General features: G+C 42.4%; 2 protein-coding genes across 3 annotated transcripts; both read left to right on the top strand.

Annotated features, from left to right (window-relative positions):
- The first annotated feature begins 543 nt into the window (after window positions 1-543).
- Window positions 544-7,335, top strand: LOC103066718 (apoptosis-associated speck-like protein containing a CARD). The gene is made up of 2 exons (XM_088142600.1): window positions 544-1,140; window positions 2,880-7,335. Exons 1-2 carry the CDS (start codon window positions 864-866, stop codon window positions 3,158-3,160), a joined length of 558 nt encoding a protein of 185 aa, XP_087998726.1. The 5' UTR covers window positions 544-863; the 3' UTR covers window positions 3,161-7,335.
- A 1,345-nt stretch (window positions 7,336-8,680) lies between these two features.
- On the top strand, window positions 8,681-14,785 carry LOC103066497 (uncharacterized). Of its 2 annotated transcripts, XM_025174800.2 has the most exons (3): window positions 8,681-9,268; window positions 12,684-12,799; window positions 13,055-14,785. In XM_025174800.2, exon 3 carries the CDS (start codon window positions 13,081-13,083, stop codon window positions 14,113-14,115), a length of 1,035 nt encoding a protein of 344 aa, XP_025030568.2. In that variant the 5' UTR covers window positions 8,681-9,268; window positions 12,684-12,799; window positions 13,055-13,080; the 3' UTR covers window positions 14,116-14,785. The 2 variants fall into 2 exon arrangements, with proteins under 2 accessions (XP_025030568.2, XP_087998724.1); XM_088142598.1 differs by lacking the exon at window positions 12,684-12,799.
- Window positions 14,786-15,121: the final 336 nt, after the last annotated feature.

Raw genomic sequence — 15,121 nt, 5'->3', positions numbered from 1 at the left:
CAGACTGCTTCCCACCTGTGCTCTTCATACACATAAAGCTTTTCCATAAAAAGCTCAAGATTACCCCAAGGGTTTTTTTAGTGTGGTGGTGGAGAGGACAAGATGAGGCCCTGCTCCTGATTAATTGATTATGTGCCATCAAGTTGTTTTTGATTCCTAGAGATCACATAGGTAAATTTTCTTCATGAGGATCTGCCCCCAACCTGGTCTTTCAGGTCTTCCAACAGTGCCCCCATCACCATTGTAACTGAGTCCAAGCCCCTTGCTGCTGGTTGTCCTCTTCTTCCCTTTCTTTCTTGGACTAGCAGTTGAATCTTACTGACAACAGGGGACAGTCCACTGCCATGCCTATGGATGGAAAGATAGTGCAGAAGGTGAAAGCCAAGTTGTGCAGCAGACCCAGGTGTATTGTCCAAAAGAGGGAACTACCTGGGAGCTACCATTGTTGCACCTTCAATGCCCCTTTTGAAGCAACCTTACCCAAAGGGCCAGTCTTCAAAAAGTGTTTTGCATATCTGTTGATATGCTTGCTTATTCTACTCTCTATAAATATGAGGCAAATGTTAACACACTGCAGTTTGCACATTTTCTTAAGCTCTTTTGGGTGAAACAGTGCTCAGTTCTGGCCTGCAACTCCGGATATGAATGTAACGCACAATTCTTCGGTCAGCAAAGGCGAGAGAAAAATTGAGAAGAGGCTAGCAGGTCTGTATTTCCAGAGCAGCGCTGGAACCTCCCTCTTCCGGAGGCCGCATCATGCTGAGTCGCTGCTAGGAGCGGGATCGAACTGATTCGTTCTCTAAGTTTGCATTTTCCCCCTTAAACGACTCGTGGTTTGGGGCTGATCCTGGAGGGGGGCGAATATGCCTAAGACCATTCGGCAACGCCTGGAAGAGACTTTGGAGGATCTGACGGAAGACCAGCTCCGAAAGTTCAAGGCGAACCTCCATGAATTCCCAGTCAAACCGGGCTACGATAATATCCCCAAAGGGCGGCTGCAGAAGGCGGACGCGTTGGATCTGAGCGAACTCCTGCTCAACTTTTACACCGAGGATTACGCCCTGGAGGTGGCAGCCGCGGTGCTGAGACACAGCAACTGCAAGCCCCAAGCTGAAAAACTTGTCGCTCTTCCTGGAATTGGTAAGGGGGGTGGGGGGTGGAATTTGGGGCCCGTCGAAGAGCCTAGCTTGATTCAGGTCAAGAAGGCGTGCCTGCAGAGATCATCTGCTGACCGACCCCCCCCCCCGCACCGTCCGGGTTGGGAATCGTAGTGGTAGAGGAGCCGTAATTTGCAGGCTACTGTTCTGTTGCAATGCTTGTTGCAGACTGAAGCGGCAGGTCTTCCAAATTACCTTTTGAAAACTTTTCTGGCAAAGCTTATTCAAAATAAAACAAGAAAACCTACTAACTTATCAGGCATATCTTTCCTATGGCACCTAAGTTAAAAAAAAAAAAAAAAGCGGCTGTCTTCCTTGTATTTCTATAGAAAACATTAAAATTATATATTTTCAACAAGTCATTTAAAAAAGAAACACACAGCAAGGCATGCATCTTTCTCCTTAAATAACTCTAAAACCATAATGTATTCCGTTCACTCTTCTTTCTGTTTCATGGGCTCCCTTATTCTCACATACTGTACTTTGTAATATTTTTCCTTTGATGTTTATGGTCATTGCTCTCTTCTGCAGTTCTTACACAGTATGGGTATTCATCACTAACTTGTTCAGTACTACCCAACCATTTTCTAACAAGTTTGTACCTTGAAAAATACATTCATTTTTTTTACCTTCTTGTAAATTACTCATGAGTTTACTTTCACTTACTACATCACTTCCTTTCCATTTATGAACTATGGAATTTTACCTAACTTCTTTTAATCTATTCTCCTGGAAAGCTTGCACACAAAATTTGTGAACAAAATTGCCTCTCCCATTTGACATTTTAAAGCATTCTTTTCCTTTCTTTTATGCTCTTTCTGACAACTGGACTACAATAGCACCAAAATAAACAAGGAACAAATACATGTAGTTAATATCTTTGAAAGATGCAATCTTGAAAAATACATTGGAATGGAACAGTACCCAAGTTAGGAAAAGCTGCTATGGTCTTATCCACATACAGTCCATGCACTACCTGTACAATATAGTCCCAATGAAAAATTACATATTCACTGCACTTGCTATTAGCAGTTCAAAAATAGCTGATACAACAGCACGTGCTATCCTTTATTTCAAATGTAATTTGAATTTCTAGAAACTAAGAAGTTTCATGCATAATTTTTTAAAAAAACAAAAAAAATGGAACTTCCTGTCCTTTTTAAAAAAGGTTTATTACTGTAACTGTCAGCTAAAGCAAGACAAGACCTGGCATCTGTTTATGTAGGAATACCTGGGTTTTTTTCCAAGTCATTTTCCATATGATTTATAAGTTGGCCAAGGCAGAGCAATTCAGATGTGTTTCCACAGGCAGGAAGTCAAACCCAAGCAATCAGCAAGCATGCACTAGCATGCTGTTCTTGCACACCCTGTTTCTCATCCCAGTGACATCTGACTATTTGCCACTTCCTCTGAGACACTTCCTCTGTGTTGGAACATATACCGAATATGCTGTTAGAAATCATTAACCTGCTCGTTCAATTCCCAAGGCCTAGAGCAGTGTTTCTCAATCTGCACAACTTCCAGATGTGTGGACTTCAACATCCAAAATGCCACAACCAGAGTGGCCATTGTCAGGAATTCTGGAGTGGATGACCACACATCTGAAAGCTGCCTAGGGTGGGAAACACTGGCTTTGAGGCGAAGGGAATGAGTTTGCAGTTAGTTTAAGTCTATCCTGTAAGCATATACAGAGATTCTTGTCTTCTCATTCTTTCTTGACAGAGAATCAGCCATCTAGTTCTTGTCATCAGCATTTCATTGACCAGTTCAGGGAGCAGCTGATCCAGCGAACTACTACGGTGGAACCAGTGCTAGATAGATTGTATGGTTCTCTCCTAAATGAAGAACAATACCAAACAATCTGCTCACAGGAAACTAATCCGGAGAAAATGCGACAGCTCTATAAGTTAGTGCCCGGCTGGAATCGCTTTTGCAAAGACCAGCTATACAATGCACTGAAGGCCATAAATCCATTCCTCGTCGAGGACCTGGAAGGGAGATGAGGCAACAAGGGAGATGGAAAATAGAATCATTCCAGGATACAGGAAATCCAGCTCTATGCTATGTAACACCAACAGACAAAACCTTAACGTGTCTTTCCCATGCATCCACTTTGGTCCAAGTTGGAGATAAAGAACTGGGATCCTCCATACATTCAAAACCTAACCAGCATGCTCAGTGGAAGAGGACTAAAAACTTCTCAAGGGTAGCAGATCATCTACTACTGGTCCAGATAGAAAGATACAGAAAGACTGGCAACCAAATATTAGATCTCATACTTAGGGTTATCTGGGAGAGAAGGGAAGGTGGCTGTTTTAAACTTACATCCTTATATTCCATTGGCAACTGCTCTTAATTATAGATCTAACTGATAAGTCCATACATTTTGTCCAACTTTTCATTCCTTTGGACTCTCTTATTTTATGAATATGAAAGTTCAGATGTCCTTCCTGAGATGTTTTACATTTTTTTAACAACTTTTTCTTTGAAATCATAAGCACAGACTAATTGGGAATCCATATATAGATTCTGATGTCTAAAAACAAAAATTTATTCCACTTTGCTTAAGTATTTTACTGTGTGTTTCTCTTAGAATAAAAAAGTATTACTCACCAGTACTGGTGCAAAGTCTGGACAAAGCAGCTGCAATTACATCTTCCCTGGATATGTTCAGTACTGAAATGGCTCTCCTGCAGGACCAACCATCTTACAACTGGACTTTAAAGCCTCTTAGTTGTGATAAAGGAAAATTCCTGATTACATACAGATATTATAGGATGGATTTAGCACTGACGTCGTATTGATTGCACTTGTTGATGACCTTTGGCAGAGCCAGAATGGAGATGACACTACCATCCTGGCCTCCATGATCTTTCAGTAGCTCTCCATACCATTGGTCATGGCATGGTCATTCTGGATCAGCTGCAGGGAGAGGGTTATGATGGTGTTATAATGGAGCTGGTTCCAGTCAGGTGGGAGAGGTTAAGCCGGACGTCCTTGACTTGCACAGTGCTTCAGGGCTTGATGCTCTCGCCCCTCTTATTTAACATCTATATGAGGCTGTTGGGGGAGATCCTTCATTGGTTCAGAGTCAGATATTATCAGTATGCTGATAATACTCAGTTGTACATCTCAACTCCTGATCAACCAAGTGATGCTGTCAAGTGCCTGAAGGCTATTGTGTTTTGGATGGGGAGGAACAGGGCCCAGGCTCAACCCTAGCAAGACTGAATGGCTGTGTTTAGTCCTTGGTTCTGGGGACTTTCCAGTCTTGGTCCTGAATGGGTTGCAATCCCCTGGTTGGGAGTGGTGCACAATCTGGGGGTCTTCCTGGACTCTTAGCTCATTCTTGAAGAGTAGGGGGCAGCTGTGAGCAGGAAGGCCTTTGCACAGGTTCATCTTGTGTGCCAGGTGCATCTATTCCTAGATCAAAGACCTTCCTCGTGGTCACTCATGCCTTGGTCACCTCACACATGAACAATTGCAATGCACTCTATATGGGCTGTCCTTGAAGTCTACTCAGAAGCTACAGCTGGTCCAGAATACAGTAGCATGAGTAGCGATGGGCAAGCCTCATTATGCCCATATAGCACCCATGGTACATGAGTTGCACTAGTTAACACTTCTGGAGGTAATTCAAGATGCTAGTTGTCATTTATAAAGCCCTACATGGCAAAGAGCCTAGCTATTTGAGGGAATGCCTGCCTCCTCTAGGGTCTGCCCATCCTGTGGCTTGCTTCAGGGCCCCGTCAATCAAACAATGTCATTTAGCAGGACCCAGGAAGACTTTGCTGTTGCGATACCTGCTTTTTGGAACAGCATCCCCTCAGAGGTCCAAACAGTCTCTAATTTGCCCAACTTCAAGCTATTTTAAAAATCTGGCTTTCCCCCAGACTTGGATTAGGATGTTTGAGTGGGCCTTTTTAAGTTGGAGGTGTGTGTGATGTGAAAGAATGGCATGTTGATCCCTTGGACGATTGTCTTTTTACTGTACATCATGCTGTTTTGTAACTTCGTGAAGCCAGCCAGAGCCATTTTGGATAGCCTAGAAATCCAGTAAATAAATAAATCATAAATACTAGATAACCAAGGGCCAAAGATACATTTCTGAATTTATTTCTTTTTGATAAATTCTTTTCTGGGCATACAACTTATGAAGTCTATTTTCCACTAAGTCCTTAGTGTAATTGTTCTTATGCACTTTCTCTTGTTTTCAAAGCTTTTTGTGCTTCTGACCATCTGTTCTTTTCTCCCCCAATGCTAATTTTTTTCTCATTATCTTTGACTGTTTTTCTTTCACAGCTCCTTCTCATTCAGCACCAGCATTTTCCTTTCTACTTGTATCAAAACTTTCATATTATTTCAGAAAGTTTTCCTTCAAAAACTCCTGTGTAGAGGATTAGTGGAAGAAAAGTGGAATACTAATAAGAAACAAATTGTCTAGTATCTGGCAGCCATTATTATTAAGCTTGACTGTATAAATGTCTTGTGGTAGACTGTGGCTATTATTTCCAGACCCCTCTGCTCTGTTTTCCAGCTGGTTTTACTTCAAAAGTTTCTTATATATTAACTGAGCAACTTCTCCCACTGGCTTGAAAAAATCAGATGAAAAATTACAACAAAATCCCCTCAGGGATTCACATCCCTCAGCTGCTACCACAGATGGGTCAGCTGCTCCATCCTGTAAAACATTTATATTTCCCCCATTCAAAATAGTGTATTAATGTATCCTGCTTGGTCTTTTCAGGAGAAAAATATTTTTTTCTTTCTTCACTTGTTACAGGCAGGCAGGTGTTATTCTGTTGTCACGATGGAGTTTTCTTGAACTGAGTTCCCTGTTTCTCCTCAGTAAACTTGAAAGAGAAATGTATTTTCAAGGTGAAAGGTAACACTTTGATTTCTGAGGTAATTTGCTTTTTGTATGAATCCATAAAGTATCTCAGAGTCCGCAGAAACAGGGCTAACACTCTTTGCAGCAATATTCTCTGCTCCTTCTGAGACATTATAGTATTTTTTAAAAATTGTGTCTCCTTATTTCACCAGTATACCGCTATCCCAGCCTTCTTACTCTGAGACTGGTTTGACTCAACTGACGGTTGTTTTAAGTAGGACACTTTGTTCCGTGCCCCCTGCAAGGGGTTTCCCAGTTTGGTGACAAGGGCTATGAAATACCAAACTGCACGGAAATCAGATTCTTCCTGCTGAAACATAATCAAATGAGTATCATCGCACTCCTGTCCTCCATGGACATTTTTAGCCCCTTCTTAACACTCTAAAATTGGTGATAATCACCATGGGGGCAACTAATTTCATATTTTGTCATTTAAAGAAGTATGTCTTTTTCTTGGTCAGAAACCTCCTTGAATTTAACTTCAGTGGGTGGTCTCAGATTCAAATACTATCAAGAATCTATGCTGGTCTGTGACCGAAATAAAATTGATTGGCTATCAAGAATAAATCAATGTTTTCTGCTCCATGATTCGTTTTCTTTCTTTTGAAGCCAGACAGGCCCAGTGCTGTAGTTTTCTCTCCTATAAGTTGCTAGTCCCTAATCTTTTAGTTGCCCTTTTATGCATCCTTTCCAATTGTACAATCTTCTTTTTTAAGGTCCAGTATCCAAAATTATAATTAGCATTACTATCTGTGACTCCCCAGATTTTTTCCTGGCCAATCATTGCCAGCTTAGACCTATCAGGATATGGGAGGTTTGGATTTTTTTTATTCTAATAACTATCACTTGTTGTCATTGAACTGATTTCAATTTTAATGCTCATTTGCCCAGCTTTGAGATTCTATTATAGTCCATTAGAATTTCTCTCTGTTTTCCAATGCAGTACTGAATATTTTAGGTGTTAAAAGGCATGCTGATGGGAAGTTCCAGAAGTTGACTACAGTACATTTCTGGGAATAGTGTGTCAAATGCCTCTATTCTCAACAGTGTACTATAGTCAAGTTCTAGAATATGAAGATTATTGAAGGACCCTAATTTTGGAGAAACCATATTTTCCAATTTTGGCTATGGGGTTTCCAAGTCTAAAATGTATATTTTTATGTAACTAGAAGAAAAAAGCCTATTTCAGCAAGTCTTTCTTATATAGAAAAGATAGATTTGGAAAAGAATGTCTGTGGATGTTTCATGGGGTATTTTTGGATTGTTTTAAAACAAATAAAAATGAAGTGCCTTAATTCCACCTCATGTTGTCTTCTTTGGGATTGTGGGTATTATGGTAGTGTGACTTTGCAAATTAAGAATTTCCTTGGGGACCAGACTACAGCAATCTTGGAAACATAGTCTTAGGTTTTCCTCAAAATCTATTACTCAGTGGCATCTAGAATAAAATCCTAATCCTGCAATTTTATTTAGAAGTCCATTAGAGCTCAGTGGAATTCATTCCTAGTGAATTAAGCACTGCAGACTGTAATTCTATCTGCTTGTGGGGAGAAAACAGTTTTTCTGCTCTGCTTTCCCTTAGGAATAATCTGCTTGTAGGCACTGCAGCAGGAGCTACAGAGTTAAAAGAAAGAGGGCCCAGCTGTTCATTGCCAGCTTTGCTCAAAAGGCTGGGAAGGACAGATTTATTTTGCCAGAGCTCTAAATTAATTCTCTGTGAATGTACTGTGAAATTAGGAATTTAAGAATTTAAAAGTATGCCCATCCTTGCTGCTTATATTTTCATTGGAGTACATTTCATACAGCTTGCTATTGTGGAAAAGTAAAACCTCCTTTAAAGCAAACTCATCCTGGGAATGTCAGAGAGATGTCCTTGTAGTTTTCTTGGTAGCTATATGGAAGTGATTTAACACTGTTTCTTCAGCTTCTCAGTCTAGTTTACAGCCCTGGTATTCTCTGGAGGTCTTTGATCCAAGTCTTAACCAGGCCTGACTGTGCTTAGCTTCCAAGTTCAGACAACTATTGTATGGATGTTATACAGTATATGGGTTCTATTTACATCCTGTTGCATATCAATGGGAAGGTTACTTATGACTTACAAACCCATTTGTACCATGGACCTAAGAGTCATTGGCTTCAAAAATCTAATAGGGACTATGTCCTTTTGCACACACCGGATCAGTATCTCAACTGTTTAAGACATGTGGACTTCAACTTCACAAGTTTAAGAGATGTGGACTTCAACTCCCCTACTGGCTGGGGAATTCTGGGAGTTGAATTCCACACATCTTAAACTTGCCAAAGTTGAAAAACACTAGTTTAGGCAATCTTCCTCCACTCAACATGCCTTAACTAATCTAGACAATTAGGAAGACTGCCAGATGATGGAAATGCCATTTAAATATTGAGCATTAATTCTTGAGAAGCAACCAGGGTCCAAGACCAATCTGTAAACATAATAAATACCATGACTGAAGACACCATGGTTTTTATGCAGTGGTCAAAACCCTTCAGTGCTGCTTCATTTAGTACTCCACCAGAACAGTTTCAGAACTGCTTGTGGCCAGAAGTGTTTGTCTATGTCTGAGTCAAATGAGTTCTCCACCTCCCTCCCACCCACCCCTTCCGCTCGGATGCCAAAGTCTGCTTTTGTGCTGAAAGAAAAAAATTAAGCACAATGGCGAGGTCGTCTTGGGCAATTAATAGGCGATATTGGGCCCTGTTGCTATTAGGGAGTTATGCAGCATGCCTGGCCCGGGAACAACTGGTCGAAGCCACGGCAGCCGGTTCCCCTCCCTCTCGTGCAATTCCACTTCCCCTCGGCTCCTTCTCCACAAAGAGGATAAAGGCGCTCCGCCTGCACTGGACCCTGCGGGGATATTTTTCCAGGAACAAGGCGGCTCTGATCCCCCCCCCCCCCGCTTCCCGGAAGAGAAGAAGACTCCTTGAAAGGCGTGGGGGCTCTTGGAAAACCAACTCTGATCTCGCCCGGGTGCTGAAGCCGCCTTGCAAGAAAGGCCTTGGCTCGCCACGCGCCTTGCAGCCCGGGACGCCCGCGCGGAGAACGCAGGGCGCGCACGCCTTCCGCCAGGATTGCCCCGCAGCGCGAGGGAAAGGGCTGGACGCCGGCACAGGGGGCACCCTGGGTGCCAGGCTGGGATTTCGCGGAGACCGCCTTTTGGGGGGCACGAGGCGTCTCCTGGGCTGCACAGGGAGGCTGGTGAGCGTTTGGTGTCTTTGAGGCGGGGGAGGCGGCTGTTTCGGGATGCGCAAAAAGAGACCGGGGCGGAGAGGGTCAGGGCCGGGCGGAATTGCGCCCTGCCAAAAGCATGGAGGAGTGCAGCCTAGGCCCCCCCCCCCCCAAAGGCTCATCCACCCCAGACTCACTGGGGACGGCCTGGGAGTACCGTGAATTCAGCAAGACAGCAGCGAGGCAGGTGGGGGCAAGCTAGAGGCCCATCCAGCCCAGCCTTCGGTGCCTGCGGTGGTTAGATTAAGGGAAGCGGTCGCCACTTCCAGTTCTTCCGTAAACGGACATTTAACTAGGACCCGGGGGTCGCCACAACCTGATCTTGTTGTCCTCTTCGCTGAGTTTGGCTAATCCTCCTTTTAAAACTGTGCAGATTAAGAGGCTGTGGCAAATCCCGCGGTTTGCCGATGTACTGCGTGGCAGCGAAGTATTTTACTGTGCCTGGATGAATGGTCCACCCTTCTGCCTCCAGGGGTGATCCCATTCGACCATTTTGGAGAGAAGATCTTCATCACTTTCTTCTCCCCGTGCATAACTTTGTACACTTCTACCATGTTTTCCATTATTTATTTTTGCAAATCCTAAGGTTTCAAGCGTTTTATTTTTCTTCCAAGATCATGATTTTGGGTTCCTCTTTTCCTCCTTTCTTTGTTACATGGTTTGAAGGAAAACAGGTGTGTTTTGCTCTCAGTCAACTTCACATCTTCCCCACTACTGGTTTTAGTTTTATTTACCTCTTCTGAATTACATCTTTGCTCAATATGTTGAGCTATCAGGAGTCTTTGCTTCTGGCTTAGCCTAACTAGGCCATTGGAGCTGGTTCAACAGACTGTGATTCAGAATTTCCTAGTTTACAATCATGCATGACCTCTGCCATTTATTTTACTTATTAATTAATTGTGCTTAATTGCACAAAGTACAGCATACGTGGCCAGAGCAATGAGCTGCAGTACCCTTTGAATTAATAAATGTTGGGGATTAAATTCGTGATGCATGATTCTGCAACACATTGATCATAAATATGCAAAACAAGGATTTGACAATGGGCATACTTCTGTGAATTAGTCTCATGTCTTAATCTTTTTCTACTGTATAATCTATGTTGTTCAGTCGTTAAGTCGTGTCCGACTTTTCATGACCCCATGAACCATATCACGCCAGGCCTTCCTGTCCTTCACTGCCTCCCGGAGTTTGCTCAATTTCACGTTCGTTGTTTCGGTGATCCTATCTAACCATCTCATCTTTTGGCATCCCCTTCTCCTTTTGCCTTCAATCTTTCCCAGCATCAGGGTCTTTTTCAAAAAGTTCTCTCTTCACATTAGATGGCCAAACTCTCTGAGCTTGAGCTTCATTATCAATCCTTCCAATGAGCAGTCAGGGTTGATTTACTTTAAGATTGACTGGTTTGACCTCCTAGCAGTCCAAGGGACTCTTAAGAGTCTTCTCCAGCACCACAGTTCAAAGGCATCCCTACTTTGGCACTCAGCCTTCCTTATGGTCCAGTTCTCACAGCCATACATTGCTACTGGAAAAACCATAGCTTTGATTATGTGGATCTTTGTCGACAAAGTGATGTCTCTGCTTTTTAATATGCTGTCTAGGTTTGCCATAGCTTTTCTCCCAAGGAGCAACCATCTTTTAATTTCATGGCTGCAGTCTCCGTCTACAGTGATCTTGGAACCCAAGTAAATAAAGTCTGTTACTGCTTCCATTTCTAACCCTTCTATTTGCCAGGAATTGATGGGTCCAGATGTCATGATCTTAGTTTTTTTAATGTTGAGTTTCAAGCCAGCTTTTGCACTCTCCTCTTTCACCCTCATCAAGAGGCTCTTTAGTTCTTCTTCACTCTCTGCTATTAGGGTGGTATCGTCTGCATATCTGAGATTGTTGATATTTCTCCCTACAATCTTAATTCCGGCTTGTGATTCTTCCAGCCTGGCATTTCTCATGATGTACTCTGCATATAAGTTAAATAAGCAGGGTGACAGTATACAGCCTTGTCGTACTCTTTTCCCTATTTTGAACCAATTGGTTGTTCCATGACTGGTTCTGTTGTTTCTTGGCCCGCGTACACATTTCTCAGAAGACAGGTAAGGTGATCTGGTACCCCCATCTCTTTAAGAATTTGCCACAGTTTGTTGTGATCCACACAATCAAAGGCTTTTGCATAGTCAATGAAGCAGAAGTAGATGTTTTTCTGGAGTTCTCGTGCTTTGTCCATGATCCAGCGAATGTTGGCAGTTTGATTTCTACTTCCTCTGCCTCTTCAAAACTCAGCTTGTACATCTGGTAGTTCTTGGTTCATGTACTGCTGAAGCCTAGCTTGTAGAATTTTGAGCATGACCTTGCTAGCATGTGAAATCAATTGTGGAGTAATTTGAGCATTCTTTGGCATTGCCCTTCTTCCCAATTCATTTTTCAACCACCTCTTCAGATTTAGTATCTTTTGATTCTGCGTTTGTTGTTTATGTAGCTGGAATATTAATATTATCCAAATGTATGTCTCTCCATTCTTGATTTGGTTCCTTTATGCCATTTTAAACTTTGACTCAGAGAATTATAAGCAAAGATGTATCAATTAGTGAAAAGAAATGGGGAGGTTCCTGTTAAAGTATTCCTCTAGTACAATTTATGTAATATGCCTATTTTTATTTAAAGAGCTGGATGTAAATTTCACCTATTTTGCCATGTTTCTCCTCCCCTCCTTTGAAGAATGCATGTGCAAAGCCACTCCTTAGTTCAGAAAAAATAACAATCCCAAATACACAAGAATTGGCTGGGATTGCTGACTCTCCACTCCCAAATACATACAATATTATTAACTTTATTACTTTTTATGGTCCAAGTTTGAATTGGAACCATGAATAGGCTGGGGATGAAATACATCTCAAATTATTATACATTATCATTTTGGTACTCTATATCATTCCTCCTTCCTTTTAATCTGACTGTCATGGCTCTATTCTAAAAAGAATAGAAAGGCAGCATAAAGCAATTAATTATCTCAAATTAACTTGAAGAAATCAGTCAGGTGCAGTTGTTATTTGCATGGTATGTTCAATAGAAAAAGCCCTGGTGCTGAAGAGTTTGATTATTAATGGTTCTCAAATTGTGGGAAAAGAACACTTATAAGTCCTTGCCTTTAAATTATTTCATAGGCACTGATTAATTTCTGGTTACTTTTTCATTCCTGTGTTAACATTCCTCACTGACTGTTATTTATATAATTATTTTAATGACTGGGATTATGTGCATAATAGCAATACACTGTACGTTGTGGGAAAATGTGCATTCGTTATAGAGGTAATGTTTTTGTAGCATTTTTTTTCACATTGAATCACATTCTAGATCCAGAGAGTGAGTATAAAACCTGCATCTCTTACAGGTGGGCTTTCAACTGAGAAAGTCTTGATGGCCCAAGATAATGGAAATGAATACATTCCAAGACATTCAATTACTGTATTGCAGAAGGCAAAATCCCGAGGGACAGTGGATGTCTAGGTGAGAAGTTGAGCAAAACTGTTAATTCAAAAAGTGGTATTTCCTTTTGCCTAGATTAATAGTCAACTTGCATTGGTATATGTATAGTCAGGGCTCCAAACCAGTTCTAAAAGGCATATTCCATGATGTCAGAAGCTATAATCTGCAGTCCAGATCAGTTTGCAAATTTGATATGCTAAGACAAATATACAACACTTTAAAACAATTCTGGGCCAACGATTTCTGTAGTTCTGACACTTTCTGTTCTTTATATAGGTAATGGGAGAACAAAGAAAGAAGTGATGTATCTTGCCAGTGTAACAGCTGCACACAGCGCTTCACACCAGGCCTGCCAACATGCTTGTAAGACTCAAGAGGAGTTGCAGGTAAACCGATCGCTCTTCAGACATCAACGTAGGAGAGCTAATGTAGCAGCCTTGGGAAATTACAACAATGTGCTGGGTATGTTAGAGGTAACCCCAGCTCCCAGATCAACCTACCACATGCCAGAGAAGCCATTCCATTGCACTGATTGTGGGAGGAGCTTCTCGCAGAGCTCCAACCTGATCGAACACCAGAGAATCCACACAGGGGAACGCCCCTTCACATGTAGCGAGTGCCAAAAGAGCTTCAGCCGCAGCAGCACCCTGGTTGAACACCAGCGGACACACACAGGCGAGAAGCCGTACACGTGCAAGGAGTGTGGGCGGGGCTTTAGTCGCAGCTCTACCCTCACAGAGCACCAACGCACCCACACAGGAGAGACCCCCTTCCCCTGCCAGGAGTGCGGAAAGGCCTTCAGCCGTACTTCCAACCTGGTGAAGCATTTGCGCACCCACTCGGGTGAGAAACCATACACCTGCACCCTCTGTGGGAAGCGCTTCTCCCTTAGTTCCAACCTTCTTAAGCACGAGCGCACCCACTCAGGGGAGAAGCCTTTCCTTTGCCCTCTCTGTGGGAAACGCTTCAAGAAGAAGACCCACCTCGTGTCCCACCACCGTGTGCACACTGGGGAGCGGCCCTACCGGTGTGAGGAATGTGGGAAATGTTTCTCGCAAAGCTCCATCCTGATCGAGCATCAGAGGATTCACACTGGGGAGAAGCCCTACAAATGTGCAGACTGTGGGAAGAGCTTCTGTGTGAGTTCAAACCTCATCAAGCACCAGAGGATCCACACAGGCGAAAAACCGTACACCTGCTTGGCCTGTGGGAAAGCCTTCCGTTACAAGCCTCAGTTCACCCGTCACCAGAAGCAGATGCACCCGGAAGGGGAGGAGCTGGAACCAGTTTCCACTCTTCTCTTGGGCAGAAACTCCTTCTGTGACACCAGTCTCTAAGAAAGCATAGAACAAGGGCACCTAGTGTTTTCTTTACTACTTGAGACTCTTTCATTCTCTTCCTGCCTCTGGATCCAGACTGAGTCAGATTCAGAGTCTTAAAAGTTTACTTTATTTCAAGAGGTCTCCTCTGACTAAATCTGGAGTCCACTTTATAGTTCTCATTACAGCTGTGCCCAAGTCCTTTGCATCTGCAGTTGGCTAATTTTAGTCTCGTGAAGGCAAAAATTACAGTAAAATCATCTTTGGAATCAAATCTCTTCTCCCTCAGCTTGGCAGATAGTGTACCTAGTCTGGGTTTTTTTCTTTTTCTTAAGACTGCAATGATCTTGTTCTTTACTTTCAGTCCTAACAGGGCAGGAGTAACCAGTCTTACGTCCCAGGACCCACATGCCCTCAGACCTTTTTTGTACACCATGGGATCTCTTTTAACTAATGGCTGAAAATCAGTGGTATGGTTTCCTTTCATTTTTGAGATGTGAAACACAAAACTAGTTTGTAAGCCTGAAAATTATAGTTTTTGAAACAGAATCCTCCCCCACTCCTTGAAATCCAGAAAAAAAGCTCGACCAATCTTGGCCTCATGCATAGCTGGGTCTCAACCTCTCCTGAAAAACCATGCTAGTGGATTAACCTGTCAACTCATCCAGTTTATTTCTGTTTACTCCTGTTTATTTATTTTATTTTTTAAAATATGATTTTTATTAAAGACATTTTAGAAGAATAAAAACAATACAAATGTTGAAAGGGAAAAGGAAAGGAAAGTAATAAGTAAGTGAAAAAGAAAGTGCAAAGAAAGAAACAGAGAAGAGAAAGAAAGAAAGGAAAGAGTCATAAAGAAGCAGCTTCCAGTCTTCTTAACAGCAGTTACAATCACTTTTATATTTTACCCTCTCCTGCATTCTCTTTCTCATATGACACAATTCTTACTCTCTTATTACTCCTTCCAAATTATGTTGAAAGTTGTTGCTAGTTTCACTTCCTGCCTTAGGCCATTCTCCAGGTT

Source organism: Python bivittatus, unplaced genomic scaffold (genome assembly GCF_059951505.1).
Source record: "Python bivittatus isolate LINGU-HERP-01145 unplaced genomic scaffold, Pbiv_v1 ctg000440_np1212, whole genome shotgun sequence".
Classification (NCBI taxonomy): Eukaryota; Metazoa; Chordata; class Lepidosauria; order Squamata; family Pythonidae; genus Python; species Python bivittatus.
This window is presented reverse-complemented; position numbering and strand designations above follow the sequence as displayed.